The sequence below is a fragment of the Arvicanthis niloticus genome, chromosome 4 (assembly GCF_011762505.2).
Source record: "Arvicanthis niloticus isolate mArvNil1 chromosome 4, mArvNil1.pat.X, whole genome shotgun sequence".
NCBI lineage: Eukaryota > Metazoa > Chordata > Mammalia > Rodentia > Muridae > Arvicanthis > Arvicanthis niloticus.
Window position 1 is genome coordinate 66,220,481 of NC_047661.1, and position 23,942 is coordinate 66,244,422.

General features: G+C 38.8%; 1 protein-coding gene and 1 long non-coding RNA gene across 9 annotated transcripts in view; one reads left to right on the forward strand and one right to left on the reverse strand.

The window, feature by feature from the left end:
• Positions 1-23,942, forward strand: part of Lrba (LPS responsive beige-like anchor protein) — a 542,935-nt gene that overhangs the window by 508,859 nt on the left and 10,134 nt on the right. For all 8 annotated transcript variants that reach the window (XM_076932608.1, XM_076932607.1, XM_076932609.1 and 5 more), the window contains 2 exons: positions 6,607-6,774; positions 21,956-22,057. In XM_076932608.1, the coding sequence (XP_076788723.1) occupies positions 6,607-6,774; positions 21,956-22,057 (270 nt within the window). The remainder of the gene's footprint in view (positions 1-6,606; positions 6,775-21,955; positions 22,058-23,942) is intronic.
• Positions 112-21,962, reverse strand: LOC143442024 (uncharacterized). The gene is made up of 3 exons (XR_013109900.1): positions 18,596-21,962; positions 8,972-9,042; positions 112-1,630 (listed from the first exon to the last, which is right to left on the reverse strand). It is a non-coding gene; the product is annotated as an uncharacterized LOC143442024 (long non-coding RNA).

A 23,942-nucleotide genomic window follows, 5' to 3' on the forward strand; every position in this document is an offset into this window, starting at 1 on the left:
TGTTACCAACTTAGCTTCAGTGTGTTTTCAAGAGGCAGTTTTTCAATAGTTTCGTCTCCCAAGCACATGCTCAAAGAATAAATAATTCTTTGCTGCAGGAAAAGCCATGGATGTAAATACCACCATGTGTGTACACAGAATTTTAAGGCAAGTACACAAACACAGAAGTATACTTTTAAATAATTTCCAATCATTTTTAATTATTTAAAAGGCTTTCTTTTCCATATTTGAAAGACATGTGAAATCTATCTTTTCAGAATAGATACCTATCTTTCCCTAGTCTGCACAGAATCTTGCTGAAAGCTGCACACTCTGAAGAGTAGCTGACTACTGATTTAGTGTGTGGCAGGTACACTTCTTAGAATATAAACTTACACCTGCATATGTACTTGTATGCCCCTCCCAGAAGGGCAAACCAAGTCAATTCAGTGTTATTATAGCAGATACAGTCCAAAGAATTTTTACATGTCAGAAATTCAAACTACTGGTAAATCTAATATCATATCTTTAAGGCATTTTAGAAACTGTCAAAAGAGAAGATACATTTAAAGATAATATCTAGTTGAATATTTATTTCACTGTAACTAATCCGTAGGACTGTGACATGGGTTGTTGTTTAGTTTGTTTTGACTTTTTGGTGCTGATGAGCACACTCTATTCCACTGTTAGACACCCAGTCCCTGGAAGAATATATTTCAAATGGAAGAAGAAAATGCACATTGCTTGATTAAATGCTGTGGGAGTGGGAAATTCTATTAAATTGAAATTTCTTTTTTTTTTTTAAATTTTGTAATTATATTTATGTACAGAAAACTCAAGTGTACATTTTTAACCCAGTTTAGTGGCGAGTTCTTCAGCTTTTGCCTTTTCCAGCTTGGCAATGCGAGCCACAGACTGAGGACCCAGGACGTTGCCTCCCCAGTGGCGGCGGATCTCCTCATATCTGTCATTATAATTGGTCCTAATAGCTTCCACCAGCTTAGCTAAAGCACCCTTGTCTTCCGAGTTAACCTGTGTGAAGGCAACAGTGGTGCATGTCTTCCTGTGGACCAGGCCTGGCCTTTCCCTTGATGATGCAGTAGGGCAGCCCCATCTTTCGACACAGGGCAGGCAGGAAAACCACCAGCTCAATGGAGTCTACATCATGGGCAGTCACCACCAGCTGAGCCTTCTTGTTCTCCACCAAGGTGGTGACTATATTGACTCCTGCTCAGAGGACAGGTGGTCTCTTAGTTGGGACGTCCCCTTTGCCAGCAGCTTTCTTCTCGGCACAGGCCAGTAGCCTCTGCTTCTTCTCTTGCTTTGTCTCTGGCCTGTACTTGTAGACAAGCTTAAACAGCTGAGTAGCTGTTTGCCTGTCCAGGGCCTGGGTGAACTGGTTAATGGCAGGCGGTACTTTGAGCCGCTTATAGAGGATGGCTCTTTGCGGCTGCAGCCTGATGTATCAGGGCCACTTAATGAAGCGAGTTAAATCTCTTTTGGGCTGGATGTCCTGCCCAATGCCGAAGTTCTTGGGCCTTTTCTCAAACAATGGATTGACCACCTTTTTGGCCTCCTGTTTCTTGACGACGGTGGGGGCCGGGGCCACCTTCTTCCCCTTGGCCTTCTTTCCTTTGGGCATCTTGCTCGGCTGGAGAAGAGAGAGAGAAAAAAGAGGGAATTGTGGGTGATAAGTAAGCAGCCGCGGAGATCGAGAGATCACTAAATTGAAATTTCTAATTAAGTGCTTTATGGTACGTTCTCTTACAGGCTTGCTAATAATCCTTCTGAAATGCATGTCCGTGCCCCTCTCTTAATAAGTAGGTGCACTGAACAGTGATGGTTCTTGTGGAGTTTAACGCGTGTCTGTGAGACCATTGTAACAGCTGAGAACAGGGGGAGAGTACTCTTTTTCAGTGGAAATATTTATAGAATAAGCCCTAAAAAGTATTTGTAGAAATTGGTTTTTTTCTAAGAAATTGATTTCCAAAAGAAAAAAGAAAAAAAAAAAGAAACGGATTTCTATTTTCTTATAGTTCATTTCCCTGTGGTTCATGAACACAGACATGAGCACTGAGCCTTTCTGAGTAGCTGAGCAATCCCTAGATTTCTCAGTCTGTGAGATGGACAATTTTTAAACTAAAATTCCACCAACATTATGTAAATTGCAGAGTGAATTGGTGTTTTCTAAGCCTGTACTTCTTTATTATACTGGATCTAGTTTGATAATCTAATTCAAATTTATCCTTTTCATTATGACAAAAAGAGCCTTAGCATTATTTGATACACTCTCTCTCTTCACTAACTCCCAGGTTAAACTTGATTTATCCTATCGTAAGTTTTTCTTAATAGTCTTTTAGACTGCTTATTGTTCTCATTTTAAAAGTTAACCTTTTAATTTTAAACTTTAAATAATTTTAAAATTTGCACAGTAAGTTCATCTACTTTTTTTGGCTTGTAGTTTTTAAGTTTTGACAGTGCATGGAATTAAGTTACTGCCTCACAGACTATCTTGGTGCAGAACATCTCCATGACCCCCAGTCACCTGGTCATGTCACGTCACCTGCTGGACATCACCTTCTTCCCACACCCTTAAGTCCTGCCACACATCTGCAGGGTTGGCCTTTGCCGGCATATGCACAGAGTCATAAATTATATCAGTCTTCCATTTTGGCATTTGGAAGCTTTTGGATTCACTGACATTCCCTGTTGTTTAATTATGAATGCATTACATGCCTATGTATGTAAGGTCAATCTAGCTGGACTTCCATGCAGTACCAGTAACTCACATAATTCCTGGGTTCACTTTGTTTTTAGAATTTACAAAATTCTTTGGCATACATGTTATTGCTATGAAGTGGACAGGGTCCTTGTCCCATACTGTAGATAACAGAACTGAGATCTAGAGAGATAAGTGACCTGTTGAAACGTAAGTGCTAATGGTGCCAGGACTAGGGGTAGGCTCGGCCCTTCTGACCTTATGTGTAGCATTCTTTTTACTACATTGACTCATGCAGGTGTCACCGTCCTTGGTCAGCTTGAAAGCTACTGTAATTTGTAGTCCTGAGATCCTTGTGGGACTGCCATGTTCCATTAGACTTAACAAAGTTGATGTCATTCCACTCCCCCAACAGAAACCTTGCAATACTTTGTTGAAAATACATGTCTCTGTGTATGTAAAGTATTTCATAAGAACTAACAGTATTTTAAACTTCATATCGATAGGACTGACTTATAAAGTAAAAATTTATATTTTCTATAAAAGTATAGACAAAAGAAATCTCAAGTGATATTCTTTGTACTTTCTTGTACACATAACTCAGCTGCTAGTTTTATTTAAAAGTAATTTCAGGAGGAAAATAGGAATTTGGTTTTTTATGACAAAAGATAATATTAACTATTTTTTTCCTCAAGTTTGGTAGACAAGCAAGGAAATATTGTATAATCGGTTAATATGTAATAGCAAAGCCATCACAAGTGTTGAATTTAATTATATTTTAGCACACAAGCCAAAAAAAAATTCTTCTCTTATTAGACTGGAGAGGGGGTACTTGGGTTAGAGCAGGAAATTCTTGAAACATAAATCATGTTTTCAGGGTACAGCCAGGGCAGCAGAGGCAACAATAAAACCTCCCCCAGCCGTCGGATCATTTCAGACCACATTCAGATGCAGTCCTGCAGAGTCCTGTGCTGGGATTTTTTTATTTGTAGCACAGCTGTCAAATAAAACATTAACTAGAAAATTTGTTCTGTCAAAAAAGGACATTCTAGTGTTTGTGGTAATATTTGATATTAGTGCATGGAGAGGCAGGCTGGTATTAAAGGAAACAGAAAACAAAGGCCTAGGAACACTTATGAGATTATCAGAAAATAATTTACCAAAAGGAGCAGCAAGTATTTATACTGTGATTTAGGAGGACAGAGCCCCCATATCAGAGCAGCAGCAGAGACTGCTGAGTTAGACTGCCTGCAGGGAGAGTGGAGATTCAGATGTTTCCCAGAGTCAAGCCTGCACTGCAAACTGTAGAGAATAAAACTAAGCTGGATTAACATCAGGAACGCCTTTGGAGTAACATCCCTCCCGTTTGGGTCTTTCCTCCATTCACTGCATTTAGACTGTTCTTTTCGTAGAGTAGTCCATACCCTTGTGTGTCTGTTCACTTTATTTCAGTGTTTGTCTTCCCCATCAGACGATAAAGGCCCTGAGGGTGGAAACCATGTATTCTGGCCACTGAATACTTTGAAAAAACCTAATACTTGGGACCAGGTACATGCTAGGAAAATACTATTGAAGCTCCATAATTTTGATTGCTTTGGGGCAAAAAAAAATTTTTTTTAATTAATTAAAATTTAATTAAAAAAAATTAAAACAGTAGGAAATCTCAGAAGAAAAGGAAACCACAGCAACTGAGTATCTGTTCTCCTCACACTGATACTGGAGAAAGAGCAGTTGCTTAGGGAGAAATGATGTGTGAATCTTGGAAGATTCTGTGAATGCATCCCAGTTTCACAGCTAAATCTTTTTACCTGGTCCCTGACCCAGTTGGAAATTAAGTAAGCTACCCAACAAACAGTTGGTCTACCTTTGTGAGGCTCCCAATTCAGCAGGACTCCTGATCCGAGTCTCCTGGGTACCGTGGACCTCATTCACCTAGTTGATAGTATTAATACAACCCCACAGAGATGCTGGACTCCAAAACAAGATATAAGCTTGCTTCTGAATAACGGAGCACTAATATGACCTACCTGGCTTCCTTCTGCAGCTAAAACACACAATGGTCTCTAATTATCAATGAGAATGCAGCCAGCTGCCCATCTTTTGCATTCTGCCTTGCAAGATATGATGTGACCATTTATTACTAAACATCTTCACTTGAAAATGAAATAAAAATTGCTATACATTTTATATTAAATTTAGTCTTTTGACTTCTTTATATTAAAATACTGTTCTAGCATATGCCTTACTAATATAATCTGACTTTGTAAGTGAAATGTTCTAGTGCCAATTTAGAAGATTGAAGACATTTAGAAAACCTGTGGCACGTTTAACAGTTCAAATACCTGCCTTAACTGAAACTTTGATCTGCTTTAATTGCAGCAGGAAATTTTACCTTATTAACTGTAATTTGAAATTGAAATAAGTCTGATTTTTCAGGTTGTTGTTGGTGGGTTCTGCAAGCTGCTTCTCATGAGTGAAAGCATGCATTTGACATCTACCTGATATGGACAAAAATGTTTCGCTATTTCATTTCTAAATTTGAAACATTTCTAAGTCTTAAGTTTATTGTAATAAATAGTATTTAAGTGAATACTTCCTTTAATAGATTTAATAATTTTTGTTTATTTTCCTGAAATGTAGCCGGTTGGTGGTGGCACACCTTTAATCCCAGCACTTTGAGTCCAAGGCCAGTCTGGTCTATAGATCAAGTTCCAGGACAGCCAGAACTACACAGAAAAACCCTGTCTTAGAAGACAAAAAAGAAAGGAATGGAGGGAGGGAGAGAGAGGGGAAGAGAGAGGGAGGAACAAAGGAGGGAAGGTAGGAAGGAAGGGAAAAAGAGAAAAGTTATGTAGTATCTTTAGATGCCAGTCTTTAATTGAGAACTTAGGCTTTTGAATATTGTTTTGCATGTTCCAGGTTGAAACAATTTTTTTCAGTTCCCTTAACATAATTTTGTCCTACTGACACTCACTTTCTTTGAAAGCCGTGCTGAATATTGAGGGTAGACATTCTGTAAGATCATTTGTAGACTATAGACTTCTCAAGGGGAAATGTTAACTATAAACTAGGGTGACATAGAGGGGCTGAAGAACCTAATGCTTTAGACAAGTCTATAAATGCTATCAGTGTCAGTCGGGCAAAGACTTCACACTAAGGACTTGGTTTTTTGTCTCTAACACTGTTATGTGAACTGAATTCTTCCTGGGTTTGAAGCCCTGCCTGTGTGTACATTGACTAGGTTCTTCTCCACTGTTCTCAGTCCTCCCATTAAACCACTGTAATCTTGATTTCATCATTACCCCGAAGGAATTTTCATCACTCAGACAATTAGAGCAAAGAAAGAGTGGCAGGGTTTGAATTGCAATCATGATAAACTATTCATTTGATGAAAAGATAGTCCATGTAGGCCTGGTTTGAAAAAATAGGAACTCTCTTCAAGGTGACCTAAGAACAAAAGAGCTTCCATATATACCATGAGTTCAGGCGAGCCTGCTAGTGAGCCAAGCTCTGGAGGACTTTGTGGAAGGCAGCAAGCTTTGGTTTTGTGTCACAGAGTAACTCAAGAAAGTGTTACATGGTTCCAGCGGAAGTGTTCTCCTGGGCTGCTTTAACAGTAAATATTTTTCTTTAGTAATTTATAGTAGCTGTTCATAAGGAGATGGTGTCCTCATACACATGTATTTGTTGAAATAGTTTAAACATATGCCTTTCAAAAATCTTACCACTATTCAATTGATTATTTTTTTCACTATTATAGGTAGCACTTAAAAACAAACAAAATTTCTACCAGGTCAGAACATTCTAAGATCTGAATTATGATTGCAGCATTGTCTTGCAATGTATTTGATAAACATTTGCCTTGCCTTTTAATTGTGGCTTAAAGAAAAAAATATTTTTTATTTCAGGAAAACTGATCCAAGTGGTGTTTGGCCATTGGGATGTCGTCACTTGCCTAGCCCGCTCTGAGTCATACATAGGGGGGAATTGCTACGTTCTCTCAGGGTCACGTGACGCAACTCTTCTTCTGTGGTACTGGAATGGAAAAAGTGGCGGGATTGGAGATAACCCTGGCAGTAAGTGCAAAATTTTTAAAGTGAACTTTGTAGGTAGTGTAGAAGAGCAGCACCTAGGGTAGAAGTGCTCTTCCATTACGGTAAGAGTGAAGCTCAATTACCCAGAATGCTGAGCTCTAAACCCATTGATGATTCAAGTTCACACGTAAAACCCTTGTTTTCTTGTTACACTCATTCTTGGCTGCACTAGCTGTCACCAACTAAAGTAGAGGTGTTCTCATGAACAATATAACATGTAACAGAAAAAAGAAATTACATATTTTCTTGTTTGTTTATTGAACTCACGTTTTAAAAGAGAAAATTAAAAGTTATAATTCTAGAAATCTCAACTTTATAATACTTTCATTTACATATTAAAAGACAAAATGGGTCATAAAAGGCCAATATGGAATATTCAAATTGGCTCTTGGCTTTTCAGATGGGAAATGAAAATGTTCACCAACAGCATTAAACATCTTTCAGAACCTGCTGAAGGCAGTAAAACAACAACAAAAAAATGTGTAACCATTTAAAATTGTAATTCACAGAAGGCAAAAAAAAGGAAACAGCCACCATTAAAACCAATCGCACACAGCTGCAGTCAAGAGATGGCTTTAAAAAACACATTAAGAAGTAGGAAAAACAATTAAAGGGACCACCTGAAAAATGAGAATTTAATTAAAATGATTATGACAACAGAGAAGAGTTTTTGTAAGAATAGCTGTAGATTTCTATTTCATAAGGTAGAGTCTGTGGCTGCTCTTAAATATTTACCATGTCTTAATTGAAAGCTACTTGCAGTGTATTTGGTTAAGGAAAGTTCATGCTATTACCTGAATACTGGACCTTGTGTCTGGGTGTAAATGTATTTCACCTTGTCATAGTTTTGATTGACTTCTCCAGGTTGTGCAAAAATGGATAATACTTGTGTGACAGTGAACATTTTGTTCAAAAATGCTAATATTTAGTAAAATGCAAAGCTTTTTTAAAAGCTATTTTTTCTTTTTATGTACTTGAGGGATTTTTGCATTGGATCATAAACATTGTATTCAGTTATTATCTAATGGACCTATTTATGACTTTAATTAAAGATAGTCTTATATGTGAATGGAATAGAAAAAATAATTAAAGTTCTGATACTGTGGGCAATCTGGTCTCCCCAGTCAGAGCAAGCTGTAGTGTGTTTGTACTCCAGCAAAGTGTGCTTGTGCATGTCTCCTACTTACACAGACAACTCTGCTTTATATGTACTCACAATTAACTTAAAAGGATGAAAAACTCAAGGACTTTGATTTTCTAAATATATACTGTGATCCTTTGATTGTCAAGGTGGCCTCTGATACCTCTCCCTTTCTGGCCTCCTAGACTGAGTGACTACTTTCAGTTTCTTTTTTTCTGTTTCCTTAAATAAAAGATTAATTATATCAGGCAAACCTAAATTTGATGATAAATAAATCTACCACTTTGTTATTTATCTCTCAAAGAATTTAGGAAAGCCTTTTTTTGGCCTTAAAATGTTTTGAGCATGTGTAGCAATTTGTACCCACAAAGACAGATATTTGAGTCTTTGTTTTTCACTCCATGTGATTACCTTCTCTATGTTATGCAGAGTTTCCAGCCTTGTGTATTCTGAGAAATAGCTAAAGCCCTACTTACTGGCTGTTGCTGTATGGAACTGTATAGCATTTCAGAGATTTAATTATGTTTTAAAATTAGAAAACTTCAGTTTTTCAGAGTATTTTATATCTACTTACACATTAAATAATATATGCATATATTTAAATATGTTGTTTATTTAAGTACATTATAAATTGCCCTAGAGATGGTTTTTGTATGTGTGTCATTTAAATAGAGAATCAAGAAGGAGTGATCAAACACTGAGATCCAGCATAAAAGAGAAATCTAAGTTCCTGACTCCGCTGTCTCTCTCTCTCTCTCTCTCTCTCTCTCTCTCTCTCTCTCTCTCTCTCTCTCGTCTGTAAAATAAAGCAATGGTGTTATCAGAGGCACAAGGTGTTCAGCAGACATAAATCACCTCACAAACTCCATCTTGGCTACATATTAAAATGTTACATGCGATGTCCACCATTCTCTGTCTGTAATATAGTGGGCAGTAACACCCAGAAATGCACAAAATGAAGAGGAGAAAAAACAGAAACACAGCACATCTAATACAATTTTCAGAAAACCAAAATGTATTTTGAATAAATGATATTACCTCATCCTTTCTGGTCCTTTTATAATACCTGATGCCCCAATTCAATTTCACTTCAGCTTTGAAGAATGAATCTGTAAGAAAGACAAACAGGTACTTTTTCTTACTCTGAGAATTTACACACATTAGAAAAAAGATAAAAAAGCCAATCCAACCTTTTAAAAACAAATAGCAGACAATCTCAGACAGTTTTACTGTGCATAACTATTATCAAGTTGCTCAGTTCTCTGATCCTCTGGCGTAGCGAAGGCTGAGAGCAGCCGCTGAAGGCTGAAGCCGATGCCTCAGATGAGCGTTCAGACTCCTGCATCCGAGTTGTATCTCAGAGCGACAGGAAGACCCCTGAGAATGGCCACACGCTCACATGCACGCATTGTAGGATGGCTGGTAAATACACAGGAGTACTTCAACCTCAATTTTTTTATTACATGAAAGGGGGGAAAAAAAGAGGTGGGGGGGGCAACCTATTGCTTTTCTTTTGCATTTTATAGTTCTTTAAGCAATTTAATTTTATTTTAGATTTTAAAATTACAAGAATAGTTAGTGATTTTACTTGCAAGGATCATAAGCAGGAGCCAAATACCATTTTCTTCAAATCTAATAATTGTTGCTCTGTAGAGTTGGTAGCTGTGTAACTGTTTTAACCTAATGTTATATAATGTTAATATGTGTATTAGTTGGATAAAAATCAGGCTAACTCAACTTGGATGAAACCTATAAATAGTATAATTTGGAGCTTTAAAAATGACTCAGATGTTTTATGAAACCTGTCTAGATCATGCAGCCAAAGGCTTGCTCTCTGCAGACAGGCCGTTTTTCACCTTTGCCTCTATTGTCTTTCGATGGTTATCTGCTGTGGAATGCAGCTTTCCAATAAGAAGGCTGAAAATAGTCTTCCACTTGGTTGTGGATGGTTTTTGTAACATTAACCAGGACAATTTCAATGAGTCGTGTTTTCTGCAGAAAGCTCAGCACCTTGTTAGTTCACCCCAACCCACTGTCTTAGGCCGAGACTCCTCCAGTAAAAGGTTTTCCCTTCAGAACAATGCTGACTGGACCGCCTTCTCCAAATTCTGCAGAAAGTGTGCTTCTTCGGTGCACTAAATTGGTATTTAAATTAAACACTTCCAACTTCGACATGCTTGTACTTACACAAACAAGATGAAAACATACAACAGTTATTATTTATTCGTTAATTTATATTACACTCGTAAATCATAAACTGGAATTTTAAAAACTAACCAAAAAAAACTAACACCTTTAGGTTTCAAAGTAAATTTTTTTTTTTTTTTTTTTTTACAGCCACAGTCTATTAGCTTTTGGAGCAAATGGTTGCCGAACGTGAGGTGTTGCACAGATTTGTGTGTGCGCTGTTTCAGCAAAGTGCTTTAACATTCTTGCATTCTGGTTTTGATTTGATGGAAAGGTGGCATTTTTTTTTTCCTCTTTGCAATCAGACATGCTAATCTATGTCAGCTTTCTCCTTATGGGAATGGCGTCTGTGGAGGGCTGCTGTGGGTTATATAACAACAAGATTCTGTTCTTTAAGAATATTTCAGCACCGTTAATTAGAAAGAAGATTTTATTAACCGTAAGGCTAGCACTAACAGACTGCAGAGCTGTTTTTAAAGTACTGTATACTGCCCTGCTTTTCCTGTCTAAAACTTCATTTTGTTACACTCTCATCAATCACTTCAGTCATTACCGTAAATCCTACTGTTGTTAATTTTACTAGTATCACCCTAATGAGACATTCCTGCTATAATTAAAAATGAATTCTAACGTTAAGGCATTCTAAATTTTTTTTAATGAATTTAGAATGATCTTGCCCTATGACTATAAATACCACTGGTACACACAGATACTCATCAAGTCTGTAAGAGATGTGGTATAGTAACACGCCCAGGTGTGAGTTATTTACCCGGTGCCATGCACATGTGCTTATGCATATGTATTTTTTATGCATGTACTTAGGAATCTTGTCCTTTTTGTCATAAAGCCTAACATGTTTTACTAAAGCTACTGATAAATTCTTATTCTTTGTCTTGGCGAAACTGTAGTGCAGTGTCCTCTGTGTAAGTAGGTAGCTTAGAGCACCATCTGCTGGACACATCTGGGGACGCAAAGCTCTCTAATGGGAAAGGCAGGGCCTGGAAACACTGGTAGATTTTGCCTCTATTTGCCTGTGGTAGATTATTCACAGGTCTCAAATGTCAGCATATATATGGTGTGCTAAACCTTGTATGTTTTTTAAAACATTTATTCTTCTGTTCCCACCCTAACCTGGGATCGGAACTTTATAATAAACGTTTAAGCAAAGCACAGAATATGCCTAAAAAACCAAAGCGCCACAGTTTGCCCTGAGATAAACTCACATCTTAATGATCATAGGTCTTCAGTGAGTTACAGCTGGCAGAAATGGTTTAGGTAATCCCTACACTCAGTTCCTTATACTTTCTGTATGTGAAAGCAGTGCTTAAGGCACATGGCCGTTTATGTGAGGGACAGGGCTGGATCTGATTCTTTGTAGAGGACGCCACTTCTTACATATGCCTCGTTCAGACCAAACCCAGTTCCCTCCTGGCCTACTGCACTACCTAATATTTCTTTATTTTCTTGTAAAATTCAAAGTATGGGTTTGAAGCAGTTTGCTGGCAGTGTTCAGGTCAGGTGACATTAAAAATATGCCTATGAAATTCTCCAGAAGGTCCAGGATGTTTAGTGCTCTGTGATGTAATGCAGGCCCTCAAATTCCAACAAAACAACTCTGTATTTACTTCTTGTAGCTAATAGTAATGTGGTAAAAGGAATTATATTCATATGGCAAACGAATACAACTTTAATGTGCACCATATGCAGAGCAGTGGGGTGATGTGCCAATATATCACATTTATTTACCTTGTTTGGTTGCAGAGAAAAATCACTATACCATTCACCCAAGGGCTGTAGCCACTTATATATGAGGACAGAGAAACTGATTTATGTCCTCAAACTAAAACTGAGTATCTTCATATGTAGACATTAGGGACAGTCCCAAAGAAAGTTGCAAACACTTCATGCTCAAGAGAGAAATTTTAATTTTAAACGATGGCTGAAATTAACATGTGGGTACATACTGCGGGCTGTCATTATACAGGCCCTCAGAGCACTCAGAGGACGAAGTTGTCACTGGTGCCCTGCCCCCTTCCTCACATATGAAAGTAGGATTAGTGCTGCTACAATATTGGATTGTGCATTCCCCTCAGCCCATGAGTATGGCATTGCTGTAGCATTATGAAGTACGCATTTAGTTGAGACCTCTGGGCCAACATTAAACTGATTTTTACCACCTTCCAGAAAGGCCCATTTTACTAGAAAAATCACATAAGACCAAATGTGTTATGCAGTAGATATTCCTAAAGCTTTATGAGAAGCCATTTTATATGAAATTATGTGTGCATTTGTTTCTTTTTAAAACCCCACTTTTTCTAGTTACCTTAATTTTCACATGCTAGAACCATTACTTTATAGAGATAATTTAAAGTGCTAATTAACAGATTTTAGATTTGATGGGTTTTTCTGTTTGTTCTCGCCTGGACATTTGTTTTGTTGTGTTGTGTTTTTTTCTATAGGATCTCTAGTAGTCTAGGCTGGGCTGGAATGGAGTGCAGGTGGGAACCACCACACCCAGCGCGTGGTTGGCTTTTCTTAGTTTATTTTTTGTTTTTTTTTTTTTTTTTTAGTTGCCATCACCTAGTTAGCTATATCAGTGCCTATCACATATCTACTATTTTCTAAAGTAAGTTTTCTTAAATTCTGATACCCTTGGTCAGATTTCAAATGTAGGATTAGAAGATTTTGTTTGTTTTTCTATTTTATATGTATGTGGCCTGCATGTATGTATGTGTCCACAGACTCCAGCAGAGGTCATTGGGTCCCCTGATACTTGAGTTATAGATGGTTTTGAACCACCATTTGGGTACTGGGAGTCAAACCGAGGTTCTCTACAAGTACCACCGAGCCATCTCTCCAACCTCTGGAAGTATTTTTAAATGAAAAAGATAATTTCCTGGAACTCAGTTTTTTTTTAATAGCTTAATTCTGTAACTACTGAGCATTCTTGTGTTCATTTTTATAAGTTGTAGTTTTTTTGTAACTGAGAAAATGATTTTATTTCCTTGGGGTGGTTTAGAACAAGATTTTGTTTTATTTTGTTTTTGTCTCAAAACAGGTCTTACTATATAGTCCTGGCTGTCCTGGAACTCAACTATGTAGACCAGGCTGCCCTCAAACTCACAAAAGACCCACCTGCCTCTGCCTCCGAAGTGCTGGGATTAAAGCCCTGTGTCACTACTACATGAGTATAAACCAAGATATATTTACTAGCTAAAGATGTGAAAGCCGTGTGGCAGTCAAAGTGCCTAATTTACATATATTTACCAAAGAAACCTTACAAATGTTAAGGAAAATAGATTAAAAAGAATGTTAGGGCCAGGTGTTGGTCATTACCTTTAATCCCAGGTAGAGGAGGCGGGTCGGTCTCTGAGTTCTAGGCCAGACAAGGCTCTATAGTGAGACACTGTATCAACAGACCGAGACCACTACAAAAACTATAACTAATCAGAATGGGGATCTGTGAAGCTCAGCCCCCGTCTCATACCTAAGACTCAGGGAACATTGCAGAATTGAGGTCAGAACGACTGTAAGAACAAGAGGATAAGGGACTGCTGTGAGACTGTGTCTCCTAGTAATATCAGAAGTTGCACCCATAAAGTCTCACCAGTATGGCTGCCCGGATGTGAGCCAAACCAGGATGACACCAATGAACATGCCAAAGTGGACAGGGAAAAGCCCATGAGTCCTCAGCCCTACACAAAGAACCACAGGCAGCTGAGGAAAGCTGGGAGCAGGAGAGGCGGTCCTCCCAGGGAGAGCACACCAATGCTGTCCAGTGCCAAAGGTCAACCCTGAAAACATGTATACAAGTAACACTCTATGGACTCCACATGCTACAGTTAGGAATATATATGTGTATATAAATATATTTATTTATATAATATCTATGTATAAACATACATATATAAATAGATATATACTTATATATGTATGTATCTATTTATATAAGTATGTACTTATACATATATAAGTATGTATCTATTTATATACACACATACACAATTAATTAAAAAGAGGCCATGAATTTGAAGGACAGTGAGAAAGAGAACTTGGGGGAGAAAAGGGAAGGGAGAAATGTTTTAATTAAATTACAATCTAAAAAATAAACAAAAAAAGGCCAGGTGTGGTAGTGTATGTAGTACATGCCTTTAATTCTAACACTTGGGAGGTCAAAGTAGGAAGATCTCTATCAATTCAAGGCCAGCCCGGACTACAAAGCAAGTCCGGGACAGTTAGGGCTTTGTTACATAGAGAAACTCTTATCTTGAAAAACCAAAATAAATTTAAAAAGAAACAAAAACTAAAAGTAAGAATTTTAAATGACTTGGATAGTCAAAATAAAAAGGTTAAAAATTTTAACTTATAGTCATAAAATTCAGTGTTGGATATCAACAAAGTGAACACCGTTTCAGCTCCATCAACTTTCTGTGTAGAGAAATGTGTGTCTACATTACTAGATTCCTGTATTTAGGTGCAGGAGCTATAGAGGGACTGGAGCCTAAGACCAAGGAGCTGCGCTACAGAGAATAAAATGTGGTCTCAGGAGTAGTTCTGTAGAGTTTGAAGGGCTCTGAACTTCTGAAGGGCTGTGCAATTTCTACCAAAGATACTGCACATGTGTGACATGAACACAGGGGCATATGTTCTCTGTACTGCTAAGTGATAGATCACTGAACTCTCTATATCATGCTTGATAAGTTTTGACAAATGTATGTGCATGTCCTTAAAAGCTCATGTATGTGAAAGCATACAAAAGCTGGAGTCATAGCCAGCAAAAGCCAGCAGTGCTCATTTCAAATTAGTGGGACTTGGAAGCAAGTTTTCATCATCTTTATAATTCACTAACTTACCTGCACACTTAGAATGAGCATGTCATATTTGATAATTAGAGATATGTAAAATTAGAGAAATTTAAAATTTCCACACCTGACTGTGGAAATATATCTGCATTTCCTGCTCTTCACAGATGTGTGGATTGTTGGGAAAGGTGTCAAATCTGAACTGAGGCAGAACGTGAGAATTCAAAGGATAGTTTGTGAAACTAAGGAATATTACTCCTTGACAAGAAAGAAAAATAAGAACTATCTCTATTTGACACTTACGCAGTCCAAGATCAGAAATACCTTTTTAAAAGATTTATTTATTTTTTATTTATATGAGTACACTGTAGCTGTCTTCAGACACACCAGAAGAGGGCATCAGATCCCATTACAAATGGTTGTGAGCCACCATGTGGTTGCTGGGAATTGAACTCAGGACCTCTGGAAAAGCAGTCAGCACTCTCACCCACTGAGCCATCTCTCCAGCCCCAGAAATACCTTTTGTTAAAAGGAGATTTTTATAACAAAAGTTGACAAAAAGCACTTTCTCCCTCCTCTTCTCCTCCCTCCAGTCCTGCTGCTACTGATATCTCATAGGTGCTCAGGGCTTAAAGACACTGTGCATAGTGACATAATTCTTATGATACCCCTGTGTGAAAGCTTCTCATTATCTCTTGTCTTTATAAATAACACATGGAGAAGTTATTAAAGTATCATTTTTCCTTCTGCTTTGGCCCTAAAGCTCCTGAGTCTCTTACCAAGAGATCACCTAGTTGACAGGTGCTGTGTCTGGATTCAAATTTAGATACCCTTGGCCATAATCTTTTGTTTGTGGTGGTGCTATGGATGGAACCCAGACCTCACACATGCTGAGCCTATGCCTTGCCAGTGAGCTATAGCTCCAGCCCTAGAGGCCTCTTTCTTAGCCACTAAACTGTATTTCAGTTTTTATTAGATTTAATTGGATTATCAGCAATACAGAATTTGATGCAATCCTATCACAAAAGTACTCAGTATTTACAAAAGACATGAAAAGATAATTTTGTTACACTGATTTCTTATGACAGTGCGTATCATGATAGAACCTGTTGAGGTTTTGGTTTCCTTTCCTTATGTATGTGTGAGCTCACTGCATGCTGAGGATTGAGCCCAGAGCCTGTTTGTGCTGAATGTGCATTCTAACACTGACTGTACCCCATCCCCTATAATAGTGTTACACATAGAATTACTCACACAAATTCTCTGTTTAGTGTAGTATTAGAAGGTAAGTCCCGTGTAAAAACAGGCATGTAGCAGAGGAGGGAAATTACATGAACCAAGAGCTTTGACTGACTTTCATACCAACCTTGCCTTGCCTGACATTAGTAATTCTAGTGGTATTTACAAAAGAAGCCATCAACATTTTCTGGTGCACGTGGCAGCCTTAATGCATCTGGCATGTTAACTGTAGTCTGCATGTTTAACTCTACACATGTATTTTCACCAGGACTGTGATGGACGCAGAGAAGGAGGGGGAGGATGGATGATAAAGGTGTAACGACTAGAACAAATTTCAAATAATTTAGTTTTGCATAATTAAAAGGTGGTAGAACTTTCATTGAAAACTTAGGAAGTTAATAGAAAGGTTTAAGAAACATTTATCAGAGGGAAAAGGAAACATTTATCAGCAAAAAAGCCATTTCCTTTCTTGATTTACCATTGTGGTGAGCCGCATGAGAAAGCCAAGTATTTGGTTTGCACATGAAAGTTTTGTATTAATCAGCAGCAATTAATAGACAAACTGCATGTCCTCCATAGTATTTAACTTTTTTGGTGTTGTAAGTACTTAAAACTTAAAACCTCATTATGGTTCTTGGCTTTTGAACATACCTAGATTCAAAGTGGCTTCTGATGTTGTTTTATTTTGTTTTAACAAAATCAAGTTTAATATTCTATTTTAGTTTTCTTTAGATATATAAGAGTTAACTGGTATGAAACTGTATCACTGGTGTTCACTTAAAGATTCATTAATTAATCCTGAGTGCTGACTTGGCATCCAAAACACTTGTAATTAAGTGCTCCCGCCTCAGTAGTGTTTTAACCTTTAAAATCATGTATTCTAGTGCAATGCACAGGATTATTATAAGGTAGTGGATTTGATAATCATTTAAATTTCCAAATTTTTTTTTGTGGTGATGCTGCGGTGTTGAGTTGCACCCTCAGATTCCAGTAAATCAAGTCATTTCAAACAAAAGGCCATATTGTATTTCTGTCCTTATTGTCCAGTGTGCATCAGTAACTACTACTAAGTCAATGCCAGAGCGAAGGAACAAGAAAGTGGGCAGCGGGATGTGCTGATTACAATCACAGAGCCATCCATTAAGCAATTTGTGGGAAGAAGAAGTGATTTTATGTTTCTAAGACTGAGCACATTTCATGCTAGATGCTGTTAGAGAGAAGCATGGTGTGTGCCTGCTGAGGCAGCATGCAACTCTGCAAAGGACTGCACAGTCACTCTGAAATGGCTTCACTTTCCTAAGCCTGGGTTGGTGATGCTGATGATAACAGGAACTTATTTCACTTTTTAAAAATAATTGAAAAGTGTATTTTTACATGGGTTATTTATCTCTTTTGCCTTAATGGAGGTAAATCTTGGGAATTATCTTTCTCATCTGCTACTTATGAATAAGATAGTAGAGGAATTACTTTTTCTCTTTCAGATATGAAATTTTAGGAGGTTCAGACTCCATTTGATAAAGATATTTATAAGGGGGAAAAGAAACACATTTAATAGTACAAACATATACCACTCTCCCAGCGGTGTTAAGCTAACTGTTCTGCGCTGCACACTGGCTCAGTGTACACTCCAGCAGGGTCATAGAGCTCCTCACTGTTTAAACCAAGTTGGATTGTTAGAGGGCATAGGCTTCCACCAGTGTTCCCTGTTGCATACTGAGAAAAGCACATCTGTAAACGCTGGTGTGCCTGGGCTCTGTGGCAGGCTTTGGGCTGTCTTTAATCTCATTTGACTTGTTCATCTTCTACTAAGGCCCCCAAAAGATGTACTGAGTCTCCCTTTCAGCTTTTGGTAGGATCTGCATCAGTGGTCATAAAACTGCTTTCACACAAAGACCCCTTTCCTTTGAAGTGCTTGCTCCAGCTTTTCAAAGTAGTCCTAGACGTCTGTCCTTTCTCTCTTTTCATTTTTCTTTTAAGAAGTTTGAAGTGTAGCTTCTTAAACTACCAACAAGATAAATTTTTCTCCCAGCGTTACTGAAAGCCATGACGATTTTCACGCAGTAAGACTTTAAAGGGTTTAGGGGAATCTGTTGTGCTTCATGGTCTGGGCTTTGGTAGATCCTAGCTCCTGCTCTCTGAGAGAGCAAAGGTACAGACTGTCAGCATCCATTAACAATTGAAGGTTTTTATCAAAAGAATAACCTGGTACTTCCCAGAAGACTTTCCTGCTCTTTGAGACTGGTGATGCCTGTAGCATCTGAAAGGAAGTGCATGTGCAAAATCATCTTATTCGTATTGACGCCCCCCCACCCCCACCCCCAGCAATCCTGGTCTGAGCTGACAAGTGGCCTGGAGGGGCAGCTCCAGAGCTGACTGGAGCTTTAACCACAGCCATTTGCTCTTGGCTTTCACTCTGAGGTACAAGGGGTCTTACCTTTCTTTTCTCTTCAATGATGTCACCTGGCTCCTCTACAACCTAGGAGAAGATGAATCCCCTGTTACTACAGAGAAATGATAGGCGTCACAAGCCCCACAGAGACCAATGTTCTGCTCGGATGATCCCCTCTGCCATTAATTTCCTTCCAAGTGATTCTCAAAATGTCTGCTGAGCCCAAGCAGTCTGCATCTGTTTGGTTTAAATTCTGTATTATAGAATTATACCAGTAATAGTGAAAATTTAATATATAAGGCCCTTTGTTTATTGGGACTTAGAAAAGTCCAACTGCTTTTTATTTTGAACATACTTTTTGATAAGGAGAAAATATGAGTGCTCTATCTGTACTTCAGATGCCTGAGCTGAAAATAACTTTTCTTCCTATGTGTTATAGGTTTGGAGTCTGTAGCCTTAGTGTTTGTCTCTATACATAAGGCAGGTTGAGCACAGTTGGATTTTTGTTTTGTTGTTATTTCTTACCATAAATCCAGCTCCCTGAGAAGCAACTGGCCATGGTTCTACCCTTACGCTTTTAATTTGTTGTATTACTCAAGCCTGTGTTCTCAGTCCTCCCCACCACCCCTCCATATTTCCTGAGCTGTCTAACCTGTTTCCTGGACTAGGAAACACTTGGCCAACAAAGCCCAGCACCAAACAGTCCTTTATTTAGAATCAGACTCCAAGAAAAGAAAGACCCTTTTCCATCCTGAAGTTGCTTTGTACATGCATCTGCTGATTTTGTGAAGAAAAGTGATTTGGTATATTTTGCATTCATTATAGCTAGTATTTTGTAAGCAGAACTAGTGAATTGTGTTTGCAAAGGAGAACATTTACAACTTAACCCCCTTTCTGAGGTTTTCTACCTTCTGACTTCAAAGTTCTAGATTATTCTCTGTTCATCTTTTCGATTAAAAAAATAAGAGACTTAAAATCAATCTCTTCCCTCCATCCACTAAGCTCCTGAGAAAATCCTCCGAAGTGCAGCAAACAAAGAGAGCATTGGCCTGGCTTCCCCGGTGTCCGGTGTCCGGCCTCCTGGCTCATGTGGCCGCTGTTTATTCTGCTTTGTATGTAAATTGCTCTCATTCTTCATTTACTTTTCTTCAGACCTTCACTTTCCACTGAAGAAAGATTATTCAAGTTAAAACACAAACCTCGCCACCATTAAAATCAGTTGTAATTTATGGATACAAAAATTGGAACAGTTTCACTGAAAATGTATTCCTTAAATCGTCCTGATTTTAATGGTTAATTTTAAGAAACATTACCAATAGATATATTCAGACAATAATTTCAAGAATAACATTATAATGCAATTTTTGTGGAATTTTGAATATGGCAAGGGGTAGGTATGAAGGGGACCATGAGTGAAGGATAACATATTAACTTTTTAAACATAGAATGTTTTATTTCTAAATCTCATAATTTTTAGTACAAAATTAAATAGTTTAGATGAGCCTGTATCATTTGCCTCTTTGAAGGTTTTTTCGCCAATTTTTTTTTAGACTTAAGGAGGAAGAAGTGGCTATGACAGATTCCCTTTTAGTTTGGAAAGTATCAAGTAGACATTCTAATAAGTTAGGTATGTTGCTCCTGTAAGTTTCAAACTTGAAATTAGATAAAACCAGGTCCCTGGTTGATCTTGGCCCATTAGTCTGTTAGCTGAGGTCTCCCTTTCCTTCTCTAGGGATATGGACCAGCCTGGCAGCTGGGGCTAGAATATACCCAGGGTAACACACAAGGCCTTCTGGACTAAAGTCTCACTCAGACTTACTGCTAGGCACCAAAGCCTTAAGAGACACCATGGTGACATAGCTGTGCATTGTGTAAATACACGTGGCATACCTATCATGTGTCATGATAAGCCTTAAGTTACTGCTGGCCCCAGGGAAGGCACATAAGGAAAGCTCTTTTCTTAGGAGTGGAGTCCTCTCTTGCCTTTTCTGGGGGCCATGTATCCCTGTGCCTTCAATGAAGCCTGTTCCAAGCATGTGCACATATTTTGCCAAAATGTTGGAAGAGCTCACTGACCCTCCCCCTGAAAACCCCTGCTTCAGAAGCTAGATGAGGGGCTTAACAGCAGTACTGGCCTCTACAGGGGCAGTGGTTTCTGGTGGATTTTCCTGACTTATTAGGGATCTTTCCTCTGAGGGAAATGATGGTTCTAAGGACAGCCAGTGCCTGGGGTTACAGTGGCAGATGATTCTTTTCTAAAGCTGCTCATAGTGAGCTACTTTCTGGGAATATTTGCCCCCTTTAGATTATCAAACATCAGCCCTCAACTCTGCCATAAAACCAGTTCACAACAGACAAGTTCAAGAATGCCAGCAGGATCCTGCTTGACAGCTGTTTGCAAAGGCTTTGTCTTTACAGACTAAACATGTGGGGGTGGGGGAGGGAGGCAGTTAGTTTTAAAGAGGGCCCTCTGGCTAAGTCCAGAATCCCATGTGTCCCTGTGGTAAAAATTAAGTCACAACTGAAGCCTGTGATTGTGTCACTTCTCTGAGCTGTGGCCAGTTTTTACTTTGTGACACATGAGCAGGGTAAATTCTTTCTCCTGTATTATACATTCCCTTTCTCCACAACAAGACCATCAGTAGAAACACGGGTTCATCATGCCTCTGCTGGTTGGCTGGAATGTGGGGAAGTAGTCTGTGAGAGAGAAGTACATGTCAGAAAACACTAAAACAGTAGGTGTGCTAGAGAGGAACCCCACTTGATGTCTTACCAGGAGAGACGCACTAAGCTACTGAGAAAGACAAGGAGACCTGTCTCAGAAATGTAACTAATCATGGGTTCTTATTTTAGTTTTAATTATTTATTGTAGTAATTTTGAACAGAATTTCAAATTATTCAGGCTTAGGCATAGATCAGAATTGTAAACAAATAATTTCAACTGTCATTGTACTCGGAGGAGGGCACTATAGGTAAGTCCATAAAAAACGCAATGGATAGTCAGCTGGATAGACCTTGAGCAGAGCTGCATGGCCTAAGATGTCTGTTCTGACTGATGAGGTGCGTAGGATATTGGATGGGCAAGCATTTTCAGTTGTTGCCTTAATCTAGTTGTAATGATGGGTTTTGTGAGTTTATTATAACCAAGGCCCTAATTTTAGAATTATCTATCTACTTGAGAGACTAATTTTATGAGAAAAGTATAGAATGCAAGTTTTGTCATCTTTAGCTTTGAGCTTTAATCTGTTGTTGCTGGGTAATAAGGGGTCCTTAAATTCAGGAACATGCCACCTTAAAAATCAAACTGTAGCAAAGTGTGGACTCTTCCTAAGATCAAAATTGGTACCAAGTTATTTAGTATTTACACATTGGAATTGATTTGTGTTTTTTTTTTCTTTGTTAAAGGTGAAATTACCACTCCTCGGGCCATTCTCACAGGCCACGACTGTGAGATCACCTGTGCTGCAGTCTGCGCTGAGCTGGGCCTGGTGTTAAGTGGTTCCCAAGGTAAAGTTGTGCTTTCTTCAAAGTGTTGGCTTCTCTTGTCATAGTACTGTGAACAGAAATGAGGTTGGCTCTTGTTCTCTAAATATGCGTTAGTTAAGAGTCATCCCTTTAGAGCAATAGCGACACTTGGAGAAAGAATATTCTCATCAGGGCCAAAAGCCTGGTTTTAGCTCTCTGGTCTCAATCTAAGGATTCTAGATACTCTATAGATAGCAACAGTTGGCACTCTAATCTCCATGAAGCAGGAACAAGGAACATCTTTATATGTTTGTTTATTTCTCCGACCTCCAGTAGGCTGATTGGAAATCCTGGCCCTGACTTTATTGTATGTATGCCTGCATTCATGTCATATCACGTGTGTAGAGGCAGATGACATGTGACAATTGGTTCTCTTCTTCCACAATGTATGGGTTCCAGGGATTAAAATCAAGCCATCAGGTTCAGCAACAAATCCCTTTACCTGCTAAGGCATCTCGACAGCCCCTGACTCTGCTTAACTTCCAGATTTCAGAACTAAGCAGGCCTAGAGTGACAGACACTGGAGTGGAAAGAACCCAAACTAGTTTGCTGGATGCATCTGCTGCTAGCACTTGCCTAGGTTTAGAGATACTGAGTGCTCCTTCCAAGAGCAGGAAAAACCAACCAGGATCCAGCAGCAAAGAAGCTGTTTGCAGTTCATTGCCTCTTCTTCCACCTACCAGTCTGCCCATCTCCTCTCTGTCCTAGAGACGGAGCACATGCCTCCTATCACCTTACTGTCTCTGTGGCTTGTTGTTAGTACAGCTAACAGGCCAGAAAATAGTTAAAATTTTGCTTTGAAAAACCAAGTTGGTCAAAGCAGTGAAAAAGTAATATGATTCCTTTGACTGTATCTAACCCACATTAAACTTTAAAAGTAGTTACTATTATAAACCATCCCTGTTTTGCACAGTAAAATGCCATGCAAACAGAAACCACACAAAATTATCTGAGACATTGTCTCAGTGGGAGGAACTTATTTCTATCATTTTTCCATGGTCTAAAAGTTTTTGTCAAAACATTAAAAACAGCCAGGCAAGGCACATACCTTTAGTCCCAGCACCCAGAAGGCAGAGGCAAGGGGGAATCTCTGAGTTCAAAGCCAACATGGCCTACACAGTGAGAATCTGGACAGCCAAAGCTGCATAGCAAGGCTAGATACCTTATCTCAAAAACAAATCCAGACATGCAGTTCATGTCTGAGAGTCAGTTCTCAGGGACAGGTGAGCACACGCACTACTGCCTTGTCCTGAATGCCGAACCATCTCTTCTGTGCCTTGGGAGATTGCCAATCCTCTTCTGTTTGAGCTTTTCACTTTTCTTTTGTTTAAATGTCATGACACCCTCTAAGGTTCCCTAATGTGGGGCTTTTTTAAGTTTCATTTCTTCTGGACATCATCAGCTCTGTTACAACCACTTTCCTGAGTTATGCCAACAAGTTTCCTTTGTTCATTTCCTGGCTGCATATCTAGAGTCTTGGCAGCATCCAGAGCTGACTCTGCTCTTTCTATGCAAAACTCCATTTATATTCACTTCTCTATTGAAGTTCATTATTGTCGACCAACCTTTTCTGGTTACCTTCTTTTATAAAATGCCACATGGGTTATCACTGTGAAAGGGGGAGGCAACAAGCTGCTGTCCGCTGACTGTGTGTGACCTGCACCAAAGATACTGGTTACTGATGTGTGTGCCTTGAACACTGTGACGTGGGGGCTTAGGATTGCTCAACTGCTATTAATGTGTGTGTTCGTAAACTGAAGAGCTAGCCATGAACTGCGCTTATACAACTGCCCTGATAACTGAAATCTGAACTGCATTGTGGTGCTAGTGTTATTTAGGAACTAAATAACTTATGTATGCTGAAACT